Source organism: Bubalus bubalis, chromosome 5 (genome assembly GCF_019923935.1).
Source record: "Bubalus bubalis isolate 160015118507 breed Murrah chromosome 5, NDDB_SH_1, whole genome shotgun sequence".
NCBI lineage: Eukaryota > Metazoa > Chordata > Mammalia > Artiodactyla > Bovidae > Bubalus > Bubalus bubalis.
The window spans coordinates 34,152,324-34,164,553 of NC_059161.1; the positions used below are offsets into that span (position 1 = coordinate 34,152,324).

The window sequence follows — 12,230 nt, forward strand, 5'->3', positions numbered from 1 at the left end:
AGCAAAAGTCAAGAGGTGGGTCCACTCTGACCCCCATGGCCCCACCCCATCATGCATTTCCAGGACCTCAAACCTGCCTGGGATGCAGGAGGGTCTCTGCATTCCCCCACCCTGTGTGGCCACCTCTCCTGAGACCTAAACATGTCCTGGGGGCTGGAAGGTCCAGAGAGGCACCCCTGGGCCATGCCTCCCCCCACCGCCAACCCCAACCAGGAGCATAAAGCACGTGGGAGAACACAGAGTCACACACACTTGGGTGCACTTAGAAGCCCACGTCCAAGTGGATCCCTGATGAACGCTCACGAACACAGCCAGTGACACACAGCTTCGCTCCCCACACAATGTCTGCTTGGACACACATGCTCAGACTCCTTGTGCATGAACACTCAGAATTCCCAGGCCCATCCCCCTGCAGTGGGTTAGATCCACCCCGTACGCCCGGAGCCAGCCCCATTTCACAGAAGGGGGAGGAAAGCCCCCATCAGGAGCAGCAAGGGGCCCAGGTGACCTCCCCTCTGGCCCCTCCCCACCCCTAGCCCTGACACAGCCCCTCCTCACCAGGATATCCAGGCTCTCCCGGCGGCTCTGGGGGTCCACGCGCTCTTGGGCCGGGGGCCCAGCCCCGGCTTGCCGCAGGATCGGCAGACTCAGGGACTTGGAGTCCTTCACCCCCTGCTCCACCTTCCCCTCATCCCCTGGCTTGGCTGGGGAGGCATGTGGGGACAAGTAGAGGTCCTCAAAACCCAGGCCAGTGGAGGACGAGACCCTGGTCCTCTCTCTCCCTGGAGGAGCCAAACCAAGGCCTGGCTGCCCTCCCCCAAAGCCCCGCCTGCTAGCACCCTGGTTACCCTCCCCCAAAGCCCCACCTGCCAGCACCCTGGTTACCCTCCCCCAAAGCCCCGCCCTGCCAGCACCCGGCACTGCCGCCCAGCAGAGACACCTGTATGGTAATGAGCCTGCTCAAGGCCATGGCCAACGGGAACCTGAGCTGGGAAACAACACCCTCCCCAGAGGACCCAGTTGCGCCCCAGCTCCCCTGCTCACCTTTGACCCGCAGGTAGTGTCCCCCAAACCTGTAGGCCTCAAAGGTGAGGGACAGGGGCGTGTTGGACTGGTCCAGATAGATGTCCACTTTGCCCAGTGCAATGCCCTTCCTTTCAAATACTGGCAGCAGCACCTCCCTACCCCAGGACAGGAGGTGTGTGTGTTGGGGGCCATCATATGAACCCCTCACCCTGCCCAGAGACATCACATGAACCCCCACCCCATCCCCCCAAAAGAAAAGGGAGACCCCAGGGGGATCACACCCAGGTTCATACATGCACACACGAATAGGAGGTTCACACATGTATACACAAGCCAACATGCCCTCGCCCTCACACGTTCGTGTTGACACACCAGGGCAGACCCTGTCACATGCCAGTCCACGCCCCAGGGGTGGGTCACATCCACTCAAGCATGGCTCCCAGGCCCTCACTGCACATGAGTGGGGTGCCCATGAGGGAGGACACACTCGTCTACAGGCCACCACACAGACACACAGTCATACCTGCTGAGGCCACAACTGCCCCCAGCTCCCTTCTCCCCTCAGCCCCATCAAGCCCTACCCCAGAGACTTCTTTTTCATGGCTGGTACAATCTCCGTCTCAATGTCCACGTTCAGGTCAAATTTCAGGGTGAAGCACTCCTTGCTTGGGTCCTGAGCAGACATGCATCTCAGCGTCTGCACCCCTAGGGCCCTCCCCTCCCCACCCCAGAGTCCTAGTGAGCACAGGGATCTCCCTGTCCTTTTCTATCCCAGGGAGGGCCCCGGCAGCCCTCCTGCTGGAGGCAGGAGCTCCTGGAGCATCCCCCACCTGGGCTAAGGTGGGCAGGGCTGGGCTGCAGGGCTGGGCAGTGACAGAGAGACATGCTCACTCCACGCCCCATCCCCGAGTTCCTGGAATTCAGAGCAGAGAGGCCCAGCCTCGAGAATGGAAAGGGCCCAGGAGGGGCAGAGGCTGGTGGGGAGGGGCCTGCTCTGCCAGCCTGGCGGCTCCTTACATCTGTATGTCTTCTCCTGGCTTTCTTCTTGGAGAGTTTCAGGCCTGTGCTCTTTCGGTCCCTGCAAGGAAGCCAGTCAGGGCAGAGGTTGGAGGCGTGGGTGGGCTCTCATCAGGGTGGGATGTGGGTAGGCCCCAGTTGGTGACCCACCCCTTTCTGACTGTAGGTCGCCAGGTAACTCAGGTTGGCTCAGGCAAGCAGGGGTGGAGGTGGGGAGGGGCTCACAAGGAGCTGTGCGCCCCCTAGTGGCCAATCCAGGAGTCATACCCAGGGTCCCTAGACAGGTAGAAGTCTGCCCCCAGAAGCCCTAGAGGCTCACCCTCCAGGAATCTGGGTGGCAGCAGGGGCTAGGAGGGGTCTCTGGTCCCTAGATCTGTGACCTGACACCCAGCCTTGGGAGCTCCCAGGTGTCTTCTCCGCCCACCAAACCCCTCACCTACCCCTTGCCATCCATACAACTCTCCTCCTCCTCCTCCAAGTCCACGGCAGGGCTGGTGCGCGGGGGGCATGACCGGGTGGACACGTTCCGAGCCAGGACAGAGCCTGTGGAGTAGAGCGGGAGTGGGGTTGTGCCTGTCTCCCTGTCCCCAGTCCCTTCCTTAGTCTTCCAACATGGCAGTCTCCAGAGGAACCAAAGCCATCTATGGACCCTGGGACCCCGCCTCCCTAACAAGCCAGGGCCCCTCAGTTCTGTGAGGAGGAGTCAGTCACTGCTTATCATTTATCCATCCCCAGACTCAAAAAGACGCAAGGGCCCTGGAATGACATCCTGGGTGATGCCCTGCGCCCAGTACAAATCCACCTCAGTTTACCCATCTATGAAATAGGCATAAAGAAGCGCTGCCTCTAGGACTGTTGCAGGGAGGGACCAAAGTCCATGGCTCTTTCTTGCAGGTGTCCCCTCTCCCCTCCCCTTTCTTGCAGGTCACCACTGTGACCACACCCAAAGTCCCAGGGGGCCCTGGGGAACAGTCCTTTTGTCCCTCTGACCAGCTGGGGAAGGAGACAAAGCCACCTCAGCACAGTCAGCTGGCAGTGGGACTGGGCCAGGTGCCTGTTCAGCAGGAGGGGTTTCTTGTTTCCTGCTGCAAGTTCCTTCTGACCTGCCCATCCCACCTCCCACTGCCTCTGCTCACTGGCTGCCTGGCTAGAGGATCTGCCCAGAAATCCCCTGCCTGGAGGAGAAGACAGAAGGGCTTTCTCCATGCTGGCCTGGGCAGGGGCAGAGGCAGGTCCATCGAGAAGCACCCGGCCCCTAGAGAAGACAGGCTGGCCCTCGAGCAAGGCCGGTCCCCAACTTTTCCTCTTATTAAAAAACTGGCAGGGCGGAGGATGGCAGGAAGGGATAGTTAGGGAGTTTGGGATGGACATGTACACATGGCTGTATTTAAAATGCATAACCAACAAGGATCTACTATATAGCACATGGAACTCTGCTCAGTGTTATGTAGCAGCCTGGAAGGGAGGAGGGTTTGGGGGAGAATGGATACATGTATATATATGACTGAGTCCCTTCCCTCTTCATCTGAAACTATCCCAACATTGTTAATGGGCTATGCATGCATGCTAAGTTGCTTCAGTCGTGTCCGACTCTTTGCAACCCCATGAACTGTAGCCTGCCAGGCTCCTCTGTCCATGGGATTCTCCAGGCAAGAATACTGAAGTGGGATGCCATGGCCTCCTCCAGGGGATCTTCCCGACCCAGGAATTGAATCTGTGTCTGTCTCCTGCATTAGCAGGTGGGTTCTTTACCACTAACACCACCTGGGAATCCCTGTTAATCAGTTATACCTCAGTACAAAATAAATTTTAAAAAAACCATTTGTGGAACAAAAGGGGCAGCAGTGGATTTGGGTTTCATTGTTCACAGTTGACTTGTGTCCTTTCTCACGGCCTTGTCATGATGCCTACAGTTACCAGGACCCTGTGCCCCCAGGCAAGGGCTCTAGGGACTGGTCCCTCCCCGTGCTCACCTTGGGGGGGCAGGTCGAAGCGGACGTGCCCATCATAATGCATGGCGCTGTGGAACTTGCTGTCACAGGCCTCACAGAGGTTGAGGGGGCCCCGGTGGTGTAGCTGCTGGCAGTCGGCGTGGTGGCATACCTATGTAGGAAAGGATGGGGACAGGGTGGACCCAGACCCCTGTGGTACACGGGGCCCCTGGCCCTACAGGGGCTGCTCTTCATGTCCAAACATCCACGTTCCACAGGGGCCGTGCTTATTAATTTATCCATCAAGTGTTTCCCAAGCACCTACAAGGTGTCCATTCTGGGGGATGCAGAGAAAGCAAAGCCCTGCCCGCAAGAAACACAGTGCAGAGTAAGTAACCACGAAGCAGGTGCTCCCAGGGCCTCTTCTGGAACACAGGCAGAAAGGGCCCCAAAAAGTGAGGCTGGGGCTGCCCGTCAGTTTGCCCAACTCAGTGTCATCAAACAGAATGCCTCCCCGTCCTCCATGCCCAGGGCCTCTGCCCTCAATTCTATGACCTGTGCAGCCCCCGAACAGCTGACCACCCTGGATTTCTAAGTCAGGGTATGGAGGGGCTTATGGAGGAGTCAGGGAATGATGCTGGCATCTGGGTGCCTATGTGGGACCCATGGGCCGTTGCTTAGTGACGTGACCTCAGATTTACCCATTCACTCCAGTCTGCTCTCATCCCCATCCCCAGGGATGACCTTCCTATCTCCTCCATCCCCTAAGCATCCCAAACTCACACCCCATTGACCCACTGCCTACTTTTCCAGGGAAACAGAAGCCACCAGAAGGCACTCCATGAGCCCCAACCACCACAACCACCCACCCATCCTGGGCTGTGGAGGCTTCACCCTGCCCCAATCCCAGACCAGTCTTCCACCGAGACCCACCTCTCACCAGATCATTCCCATGGTCAAACCAACCCTATTCTCCAGCTCCAGCTCCCCCTCCACTTATAACTAAACTCTGTAAAACCAGGCATCCATAACCACCAGTTCCTGTTCTCTCCTCCCATTACCCTTTATTTTCTTTTCCCTCAACTTTTTGTTTTAAAATAATTCAAACCTTCAGAAAGTGGTAAGAATAGTACAGTGACATCTTCACACCATTCTAGCTCCGCCAGTCATTCACATTCGCCACACTGCTCATGACACCCCTCCCCTGGTGAGGAAATCGACACCACCTGGGAGCACAGATGTTCTCGTGCAAAACCCCACACAGCTCTATGTATGTCACACTCGTGGAAACTCAGTGATGATACTTTGTCCAACTTTAGTCTCCCTTGGCATTTCCACAAGTGTCTAAATAATGTCCTTCACAGATTTTTTCCCCACATGGTTTTCAATCAAGGTTCATATGTATGTACGTTTTGCCGTGTTTGTTTATCCCTTTAAGAATAAATGCCCTGGGACTTCCCTAGTGGTTCAGTGGCTAAGACTCCAAGCTCCCAATGCAGGGGGCCTGGGTTCAATCCCTGGTCAGGAAAGTAGATACCACATGCCGCAACTAAGAGTTCACATGCCAAAACTAAAGAGCCTGCATGCCTCAGTGAAGATCAGAGATCCTGAGGGATGCAAATAAGAGCCAGTACAGCTAAATCAATAAATAAAATATACATATATATATTTAAAAAATAAAAAAAAAAAAGAATGAATGAATATCCCACATTTTCCACCCTGTCTTTCAGGACATTGAAGCAGCCAGGCCAGCAGTTTTGCAGAAAGCCCCTCCTTATGGATTTGTCTGGGGGTCTCGCATAGTTTGCTGTCGTTCAGTTGCTCAGTTGTGTCCGGCTGTAGCACAGACACCACGGACTGTAGCACACCAGGCTTCCCTGTCCTTCACCATCTCCCGGGGCTTGCTCAAACTCATGTCCATTGAGTTAGTGATGCCATCCAACCATCTCACACTCTGTCATCCCCTTCTCCTCCTGCCTTCAATCTTTCTGAGCTTCAGGGTCTTTTCCAATGAGTCAGCTCTTCACATCAAGCGGCCAAAATATTGGAGCTTCAGCTTTAGCATCAGTCCTTCTAAAGAATATTCAGGATTGATTTTCTTTAGGATTGACTGGTTTGATCTCCTTGCAGTCCAAGGGACTCTCAAGAGTCTTCTCCAACACCATAGCTCAAAAGCATCAATTCTTCCCGCATAGTTTAAAGATGAGCATATGTGCAGGGACAACAGAGAGTGGACTGTGTCTTCCTCAGTGTGCCCGAGTGCCAGACCATCTGGGGATCTCACTGTATCGTGTTTGTTTGCTTTAATATATACTTATTTGGCTGTGCCGGGTCTTAGTTGCGGTTGACAGGCTTAGCTGCCCTGCTACATGTGGGATCTTAGTTCCCTGTCCCCTGTATTGGAAAGTGGATTCTTAACCACTGGACTACCAAGGAAGTCCCCTCGCTGTACTCTGTAAAGGCGTGTTCTCTCTCTGTAATGAGTAGATACAGGGCTTCTCTGGTGGCTCAGTGGTAAAGAATCCGCCTGCAGTGCAAGCGACCCAGGTTCAATCCCTGGGTCAGGAGATCCCCTGGAGAAGGAAATGGCAAACCACTCCAGTATTCTTGCCTGGCAAAGCCCATGCATGGACTGGGGAGCCTGGCAGGCTATGGTCCATGGGGTCGCAAAGAGTTGGACACGACTTAGCCACTAAACCACCAATGAGTAGGTAGTCCTGGGGTGACACTTTGAGATAGCCTGCTCCCCAGTGATTGCACACTCCAGGACTTTAGTCCTCACTGACGGCTTTTGCCTAAATCAAACTATTACTATGATGGTTGCAACCGGAGATTTTCTAATTCTTCCATTTTCTCTCAGACCCTCTCCCATCAATTCTGCTCCCTCCCCAGTTTGCTCTTCTAAGGTCTCTGCTGACATCCACACTTCGAAGTCCTCTTGCTTGTTTGCCCAGGACCCAGCATTTGACATGGTCTCTTGGTAACCGTTTCTTCCTCGGCCCCCAGGACCCATGCCTTGCCTATTCCCTCCCCTCTCAGGCCCCTGGCCTGCTTCCTGCTCTCTCCCCATCTGTGGACCCCTCCTCATTTTACCCACACCCACTGTCCTAGGGAGGGCTCCCAGGTGATCTGTCCAGTGGGGACCAGGCCCAAGACTCTGGACCCACCTTCTCCATCCTCCTCCTGGATCCCAACAAGCATCTCAAACTTAAAAGGTCCTCACATGAGCTCCTGAAATTTTCCACATGGCTCAACCCATCTCAATTACTGGCAACACCTTCTGGCTATGCTGATGTTATGTGCTGAATTATGTCCCTCAAAAAGATAGGTTCAGGGTATTCCCTGGTGGTCCAGTGGTTAGGACTTGGTGCTTTCACAGCCATGGGCCTGGATTCAATCCCTGGTTGGGGAACTGCTGTTGTTTACTTGCTAAGTCATGTCTGACTCTTTGTGACCCCATGGACTGTATGTAGCCCATCAGGCTCCTCTGTCCATGGGATTCTCCAGGCAAGAATATGGAGTGGGCTGCCAATTCCTTCTCCAGGGGATCTTCCTGACCCAGGAATCAAACTGGCATCTCCTAAACTGGCAGGCAGATTCTTTACCACTGAGCTACCTGGGAAGGCCTGGTTGGGGATCTAGAATCTCACAAGCCAGGTGGCACAGCAAATAGTTTTGTTTTTGTTTTTTTTTTTAAAAAAGATAGGTTCAGTCCTAACCCCCAGCACCACAGAATGTGCCCTTGATGGAAAGAGGATCATTACAGATGGCATTAGTTAAGCTGAGGTCATAATGGGGTCTGTAATCACACAGGATAGAGTATGGACTAACCATTTGACCGGTATCCTTATAAGAAGAGAAGAGACACAGAGAGGGGACACACAGTGAGAAGCCGTGTGGCAACAGAGGTGGTGACTGGAGTCATGCATCTACAAGCCAAGGGATACTGAGGAACACCAGGAGGCGCCAGAAGCGGAGGAAGTGAGGGAGAGTCCTCCCCTGGTAACTTCCAAGGGAGAACGATCTGACCACATCTTAATTTCGGACCTTTGGCCTCAGAACCGAGAGAATAAACTTCTGTTGTTCTAAAGCCACCCTGACTTGTTATGACAGCCCCAAGAAAATATTTTAGGCCAAAAACCTTGGGGTCACCTGTGATCCTTCTGTTACCCATCATCCAGGCAGTCTAACACGTCTTCAGGCGCCACCCTTAATATCCATAGTTTCAAACCAGCCACACTCTCCAGACCAGCTTAGCTCCCATAGCCTCTTAGCAGGATGACAGGGCCCCAGAGCTGGTCACCCTACACCCATCCTTGGCCCCAGTCTGTTCTCCATGAGCAGCCGCAGTGGACCCAGTTCAAAGAGGAGTCACACTGCTGCTGCTGCTGCTAAGTCGCTTCAGTCGTGTCTGACTCTGTGCAACCCCATAGACAGCAGCCCACCAGGCTCCTCTGTCCCTGGGATTCTCCAGGCAAGAATACTGGAGTGGGCTGCCATTTCCTTCTCCAGTGCATGAAAGTGAAAGTGAAGTCGTTCAGTCGTGTCCGACTCTTAGCGACTCCATGGACTGGAGCCTACCAGGCTCCTCCGTCCATGGGATTTTCCAGGCAAGAGTAATGGAGTGGGGTGCCACTGCCTTCTCTGAGGAGTCACACGGAACTCCTCAAAACCCTGCAAGGGCTTCCCATCTCCCGCCAAGGCAGGTGACCTCGGGGGCCTCCTGTCCTTTTCTCCTAGCTCCTTACACTGCCCCCACCCACCAGCCTCCTGCCTTCCCTTTTATTGGGCTTCCCAGGTGGCGCTAGTGATAAAGAACTGACCTGCCAATGCAGGAGACACAAGAAACACAGGTTTGATCCTTGGGTTGGGGTGATCTCCTAGAATACGAAGTGGCAACCCACTCCAGTACTCTTGCCTGGAAAATCCCACGGACAGGGGAGCCTGGCAGACTACAGTCCATGGGGCCAGAAAGAATCGGACATGACTGAGCCACTGAGCATGCATATATTTATTTATTTGACTGTGCTGGGTCTTTAGTCGCAGCACTCAGGGTCTTTAGTTGTGGCATGCAGGATCTTAGTTCCCTGACTAGGGATTGAACCCAGGTCCCCTGCATTGGGAGAGCAGAGTCTTGGCCACTGGACCACCAGGGAAGTCCCTCCTCCTGCCTTCTCGGACATGCTTCTTCAGATGTGCCCCACCTCTGAGCCTTGGCATCTGCTAATCCCTCAGCCTGAAACACTTTCCCAGACACTGAAATAACCAGCTACCTCCCTTCCTGCACACCTTCACTCAAAAGTCACCATCTTCCCCTTCTAAGGTTTCATTCCTCCACATTCACTCCCTGCCCCCGCCTTCTCTCCTTAACACCTTCCACTGGCAGGCAGTCTGCATGTCTCACTTTGTTGCCTCCACACCCTATCAGCTCTACAAGGACAGCAGTTTCAGTCTTTCAGGTTCACTGACTGATCTCATCCTAGCCGTTCAGTAAGTACTGGTTTGATTATTAAGTAGCATGATAGAGGACCACTGGAGATTTGGGCTGGAGAGAGCCTGATCAGGCATCTTCTTTAGTCTTTATTGAACTGGTTACAATATTGCTTCTGTTCTGTGTTTTGGTTTTTCAGCCCAAAGCATGTAGGATCTTAGCTCCCCGACCAGGGATCAAACCCACACCCCCTGGGATGGAAGGAGAAGTCTTAACCACTGAACCACCAGGGAAGTCCCAGGGATTTTCCTTTTAATATTTGTTTATTTCTTTGGTTGTGCCAGGTCTTGGTTGCCACACATGGGATCTTTAGTTGTGGTATGCAAACTCTTAGTTGTAGCACGTGGGATCTAATTCCCTGACCAGGAATTGAACCTGGACCCCCTGCGTTGGGAGCGCAGAGTCTCAGCTACCAGACCACCAGGGAAGTGCCCATATTAGGAATTTTGAAGATGACAGACAGGGTAAGGATGGCCTAGACAGCAGAGAAAATGGCCAAAGACAGGAAAGAAGAGGAAGCTGAAAATGTCTGATCATTTATAACGTGATTGTCATGTGCCAGGGGCTGCACTGAGGGTTCCTCATCCCATGAGGTAGGGGCTAGGATTGTCTGTATTTTACAGAAGAGGAAAGTGAGGCTCAGAGAGGTTAAGCAACTTGTTTAAGGTCACACAGCTAGTGGAGTCAGGACTTGAACCTAGGGTATGTAGCTCCAGATCTCACATTTTCACCACATTCACACCATTTCTTGGTAGCAGAGAAGGGAGAAAGGAGTGGGGCCCTCCTGACAGAGGGCTGGGCTTCACGGATACAGGAACCCCTGCAGTGAGCATCTCATCCTGACAACAAATCCGAGGAAGCACTTGTCCCTTCTCCCCGGGAGGCTCACAGCCAGCCAGCTCAGCAGCCCTCTCGCCCTCTGTGTCCAGCCTGGCAGTCAGTCTGGCACAGGTGCCCCATGCTGACCCCTTCCAGGCCTCTAGCAATTTCCCTGACAGCTTCATTTTTCTGGTGCCAGGCTTGGCATTGGGTAGTGGGGCTGTGGACTGACCAGCTGCCCAGGCCCTAGCCTCACAGTGGGTGGGGGGGGGGGCGGGTGACATGGCAAGAGCCATGCTAGGTTGTGGGTGTTCTGGGTTGAGGTGGGGGTGGTTCTCTGGGACTCTTCCAGTCCAAGTCCTTGGTTCTGTGCCACAATCTTGTTTTAAAACCTAACCAGTAAATGTGCTCCCACCAGGCTTCTCCATCCATGGAATTCTGCAGGCAAGAATACTGGAGTGAGTTGCCATTTCCTACTTATAACATCTATAATACCACTGCATAGCATACAGATCGCCACTAAGTAAATACTAACTGAATGTACTAACCAATAGGTGGGCTTCCCAGGTGGCACAGTGGTAAAGAATCCACCTGCCAATGCAGGAGACAAGAGTTCAATTCCTGGGTTGGGAGGATCCCCTGGAGGAGGAACTTACTACTGATACTAATGCTAATTTTTTTTTTTATGGTTTAGTTCTTTCTTTTTATTTATTATTATTATTTTACTTTACAATATTGTATTGGTTTTGCCACACATCAACATGCATCCGCCACAGGTGTACACGTGTTCCCCATCCTGAACCCCCCTCCCACCTCCCTCCCCATACCACCCTCTGGGTCATCCCAGTGCACCAGCCCCAAGCTTCCTGTATCCTGCATCGAACCTGGACTGGCAATCTGTTTCTTATATGTTTCTTATATACATGTTTTAATGCCATTCTCCCAAATCATCCCCCCCTCCCTCTCCCACAGAGTCCAAAAGACTGTTCTATACATCTGTGTCTCTTTTGCTGTCTCGCATACAGGGTTGTCACTAATGCTAATTTTAACAAGAGTCCAGCTGGTGGCTGACCTCCTTCCATCCTCCCAGCAGGCCCCAGGCTCAGGGACACCAGGATGATGTGAGAGTCAGGCTAGGATCTGAATCAGGTGAGTATTCAGCGGGTTGAGGATGAAGTTCTGAGAACCCCCAGGGAGGGAGGCTGAGGCTAAGGTAGGCACAGCCCACACTGTTCTCACACCTCCATCTCCAAACTCCAGGGTCTCCACAACTCCCTCCAGGATTGGGGGTCTCCCCATCACTTTTAAAGCCCTTTCCCAAAGCCAAACTCCTGAGCCTCTTCCCTCAGACCCAGGGTCTACTCCCCACCTCCTTGCTGCCCCCTCACGCCCCCCCACAACCCCTCCCTAAGGGCAGCAGCAACCCTGCCAGCCAGGGAGAGACAGCAGGGTCCGAGGCCAAAAGTTCTCAGGACTGAAGCCAAAGAGACGAGAGTGGAGGCGTTACTGCATGTCCAAAGGCAGAGAATGGGCGGTAACTTTACAAATAATAGAGGGGCCTGGGTTTCTTGGGGAGCACGACCAAGGCTGACTCCCCCAGGGATAGGGCGTGGAGAAATCAGTCTTCCCAGTCCCACCGGGGTGGCCTCAGAAGCAGGAGTAGGAGGGGTGTGGGCAGGGCCTGGGCAAAGGAAGGAAAGGGGAGGGTGGCCAGTGCAGGCCCTGGGACCCACAGGTGTGTCCGGAGTCAGCCCAGACACAAAAGGCCAGGGTCTGGCTGTCCCCTCCGCTGCTTGGTCCCCTTGGTGCCAGGGTGGGGGATACATCTCAAGCCCCCAGCCCTTCATCGCTTCCCAAGCCCCTCCTCCCCCCTGCACCCCCGCGGTGTGCACCCCGGGGCAGGGGGCTGGGCCGCCGAGTACCGGATCCGCTTAGAGACGCGCGCG

General features: G+C 54.0%; 1 protein-coding gene and 1 non-coding gene across 10 annotated transcripts in view; both read right to left on the reverse strand.

The window, feature by feature from the left end:
- PLEKHG5 (pleckstrin homology and RhoGEF domain containing G5) overlaps positions 1–12,230 on the reverse strand; it is a 52,381-nt gene that overhangs the window by 7,016 nt on the left and 33,135 nt on the right. For all 9 annotated transcript variants that reach the window (XM_044942931.2, XM_044942935.2, XM_044942934.2 and 6 more), the window contains 6 exons: positions 4,017–4,146; positions 2,484–2,586; positions 2,044–2,104; positions 1,608–1,699; positions 1,045–1,181; positions 559–704 (listed from right to left, as the gene is read on the reverse strand). In XM_044942931.2, coding sequence (XP_044798866.2) covers positions 559–704; positions 1,045–1,181; positions 1,608–1,699; positions 2,044–2,104; positions 2,484–2,586; positions 4,017–4,146 — 669 coding nt within the window. The remainder of the gene's footprint in view (positions 1–558; positions 705–1,044; positions 1,182–1,607; positions 1,700–2,043; positions 2,105–2,483; positions 2,587–4,016; positions 4,147–12,230) is intronic.
- Positions 9,058–9,130, reverse strand: TRNAG-CCC. The gene has a single exon. It is a non-coding gene; the product is annotated as a tRNA-Gly (tRNA).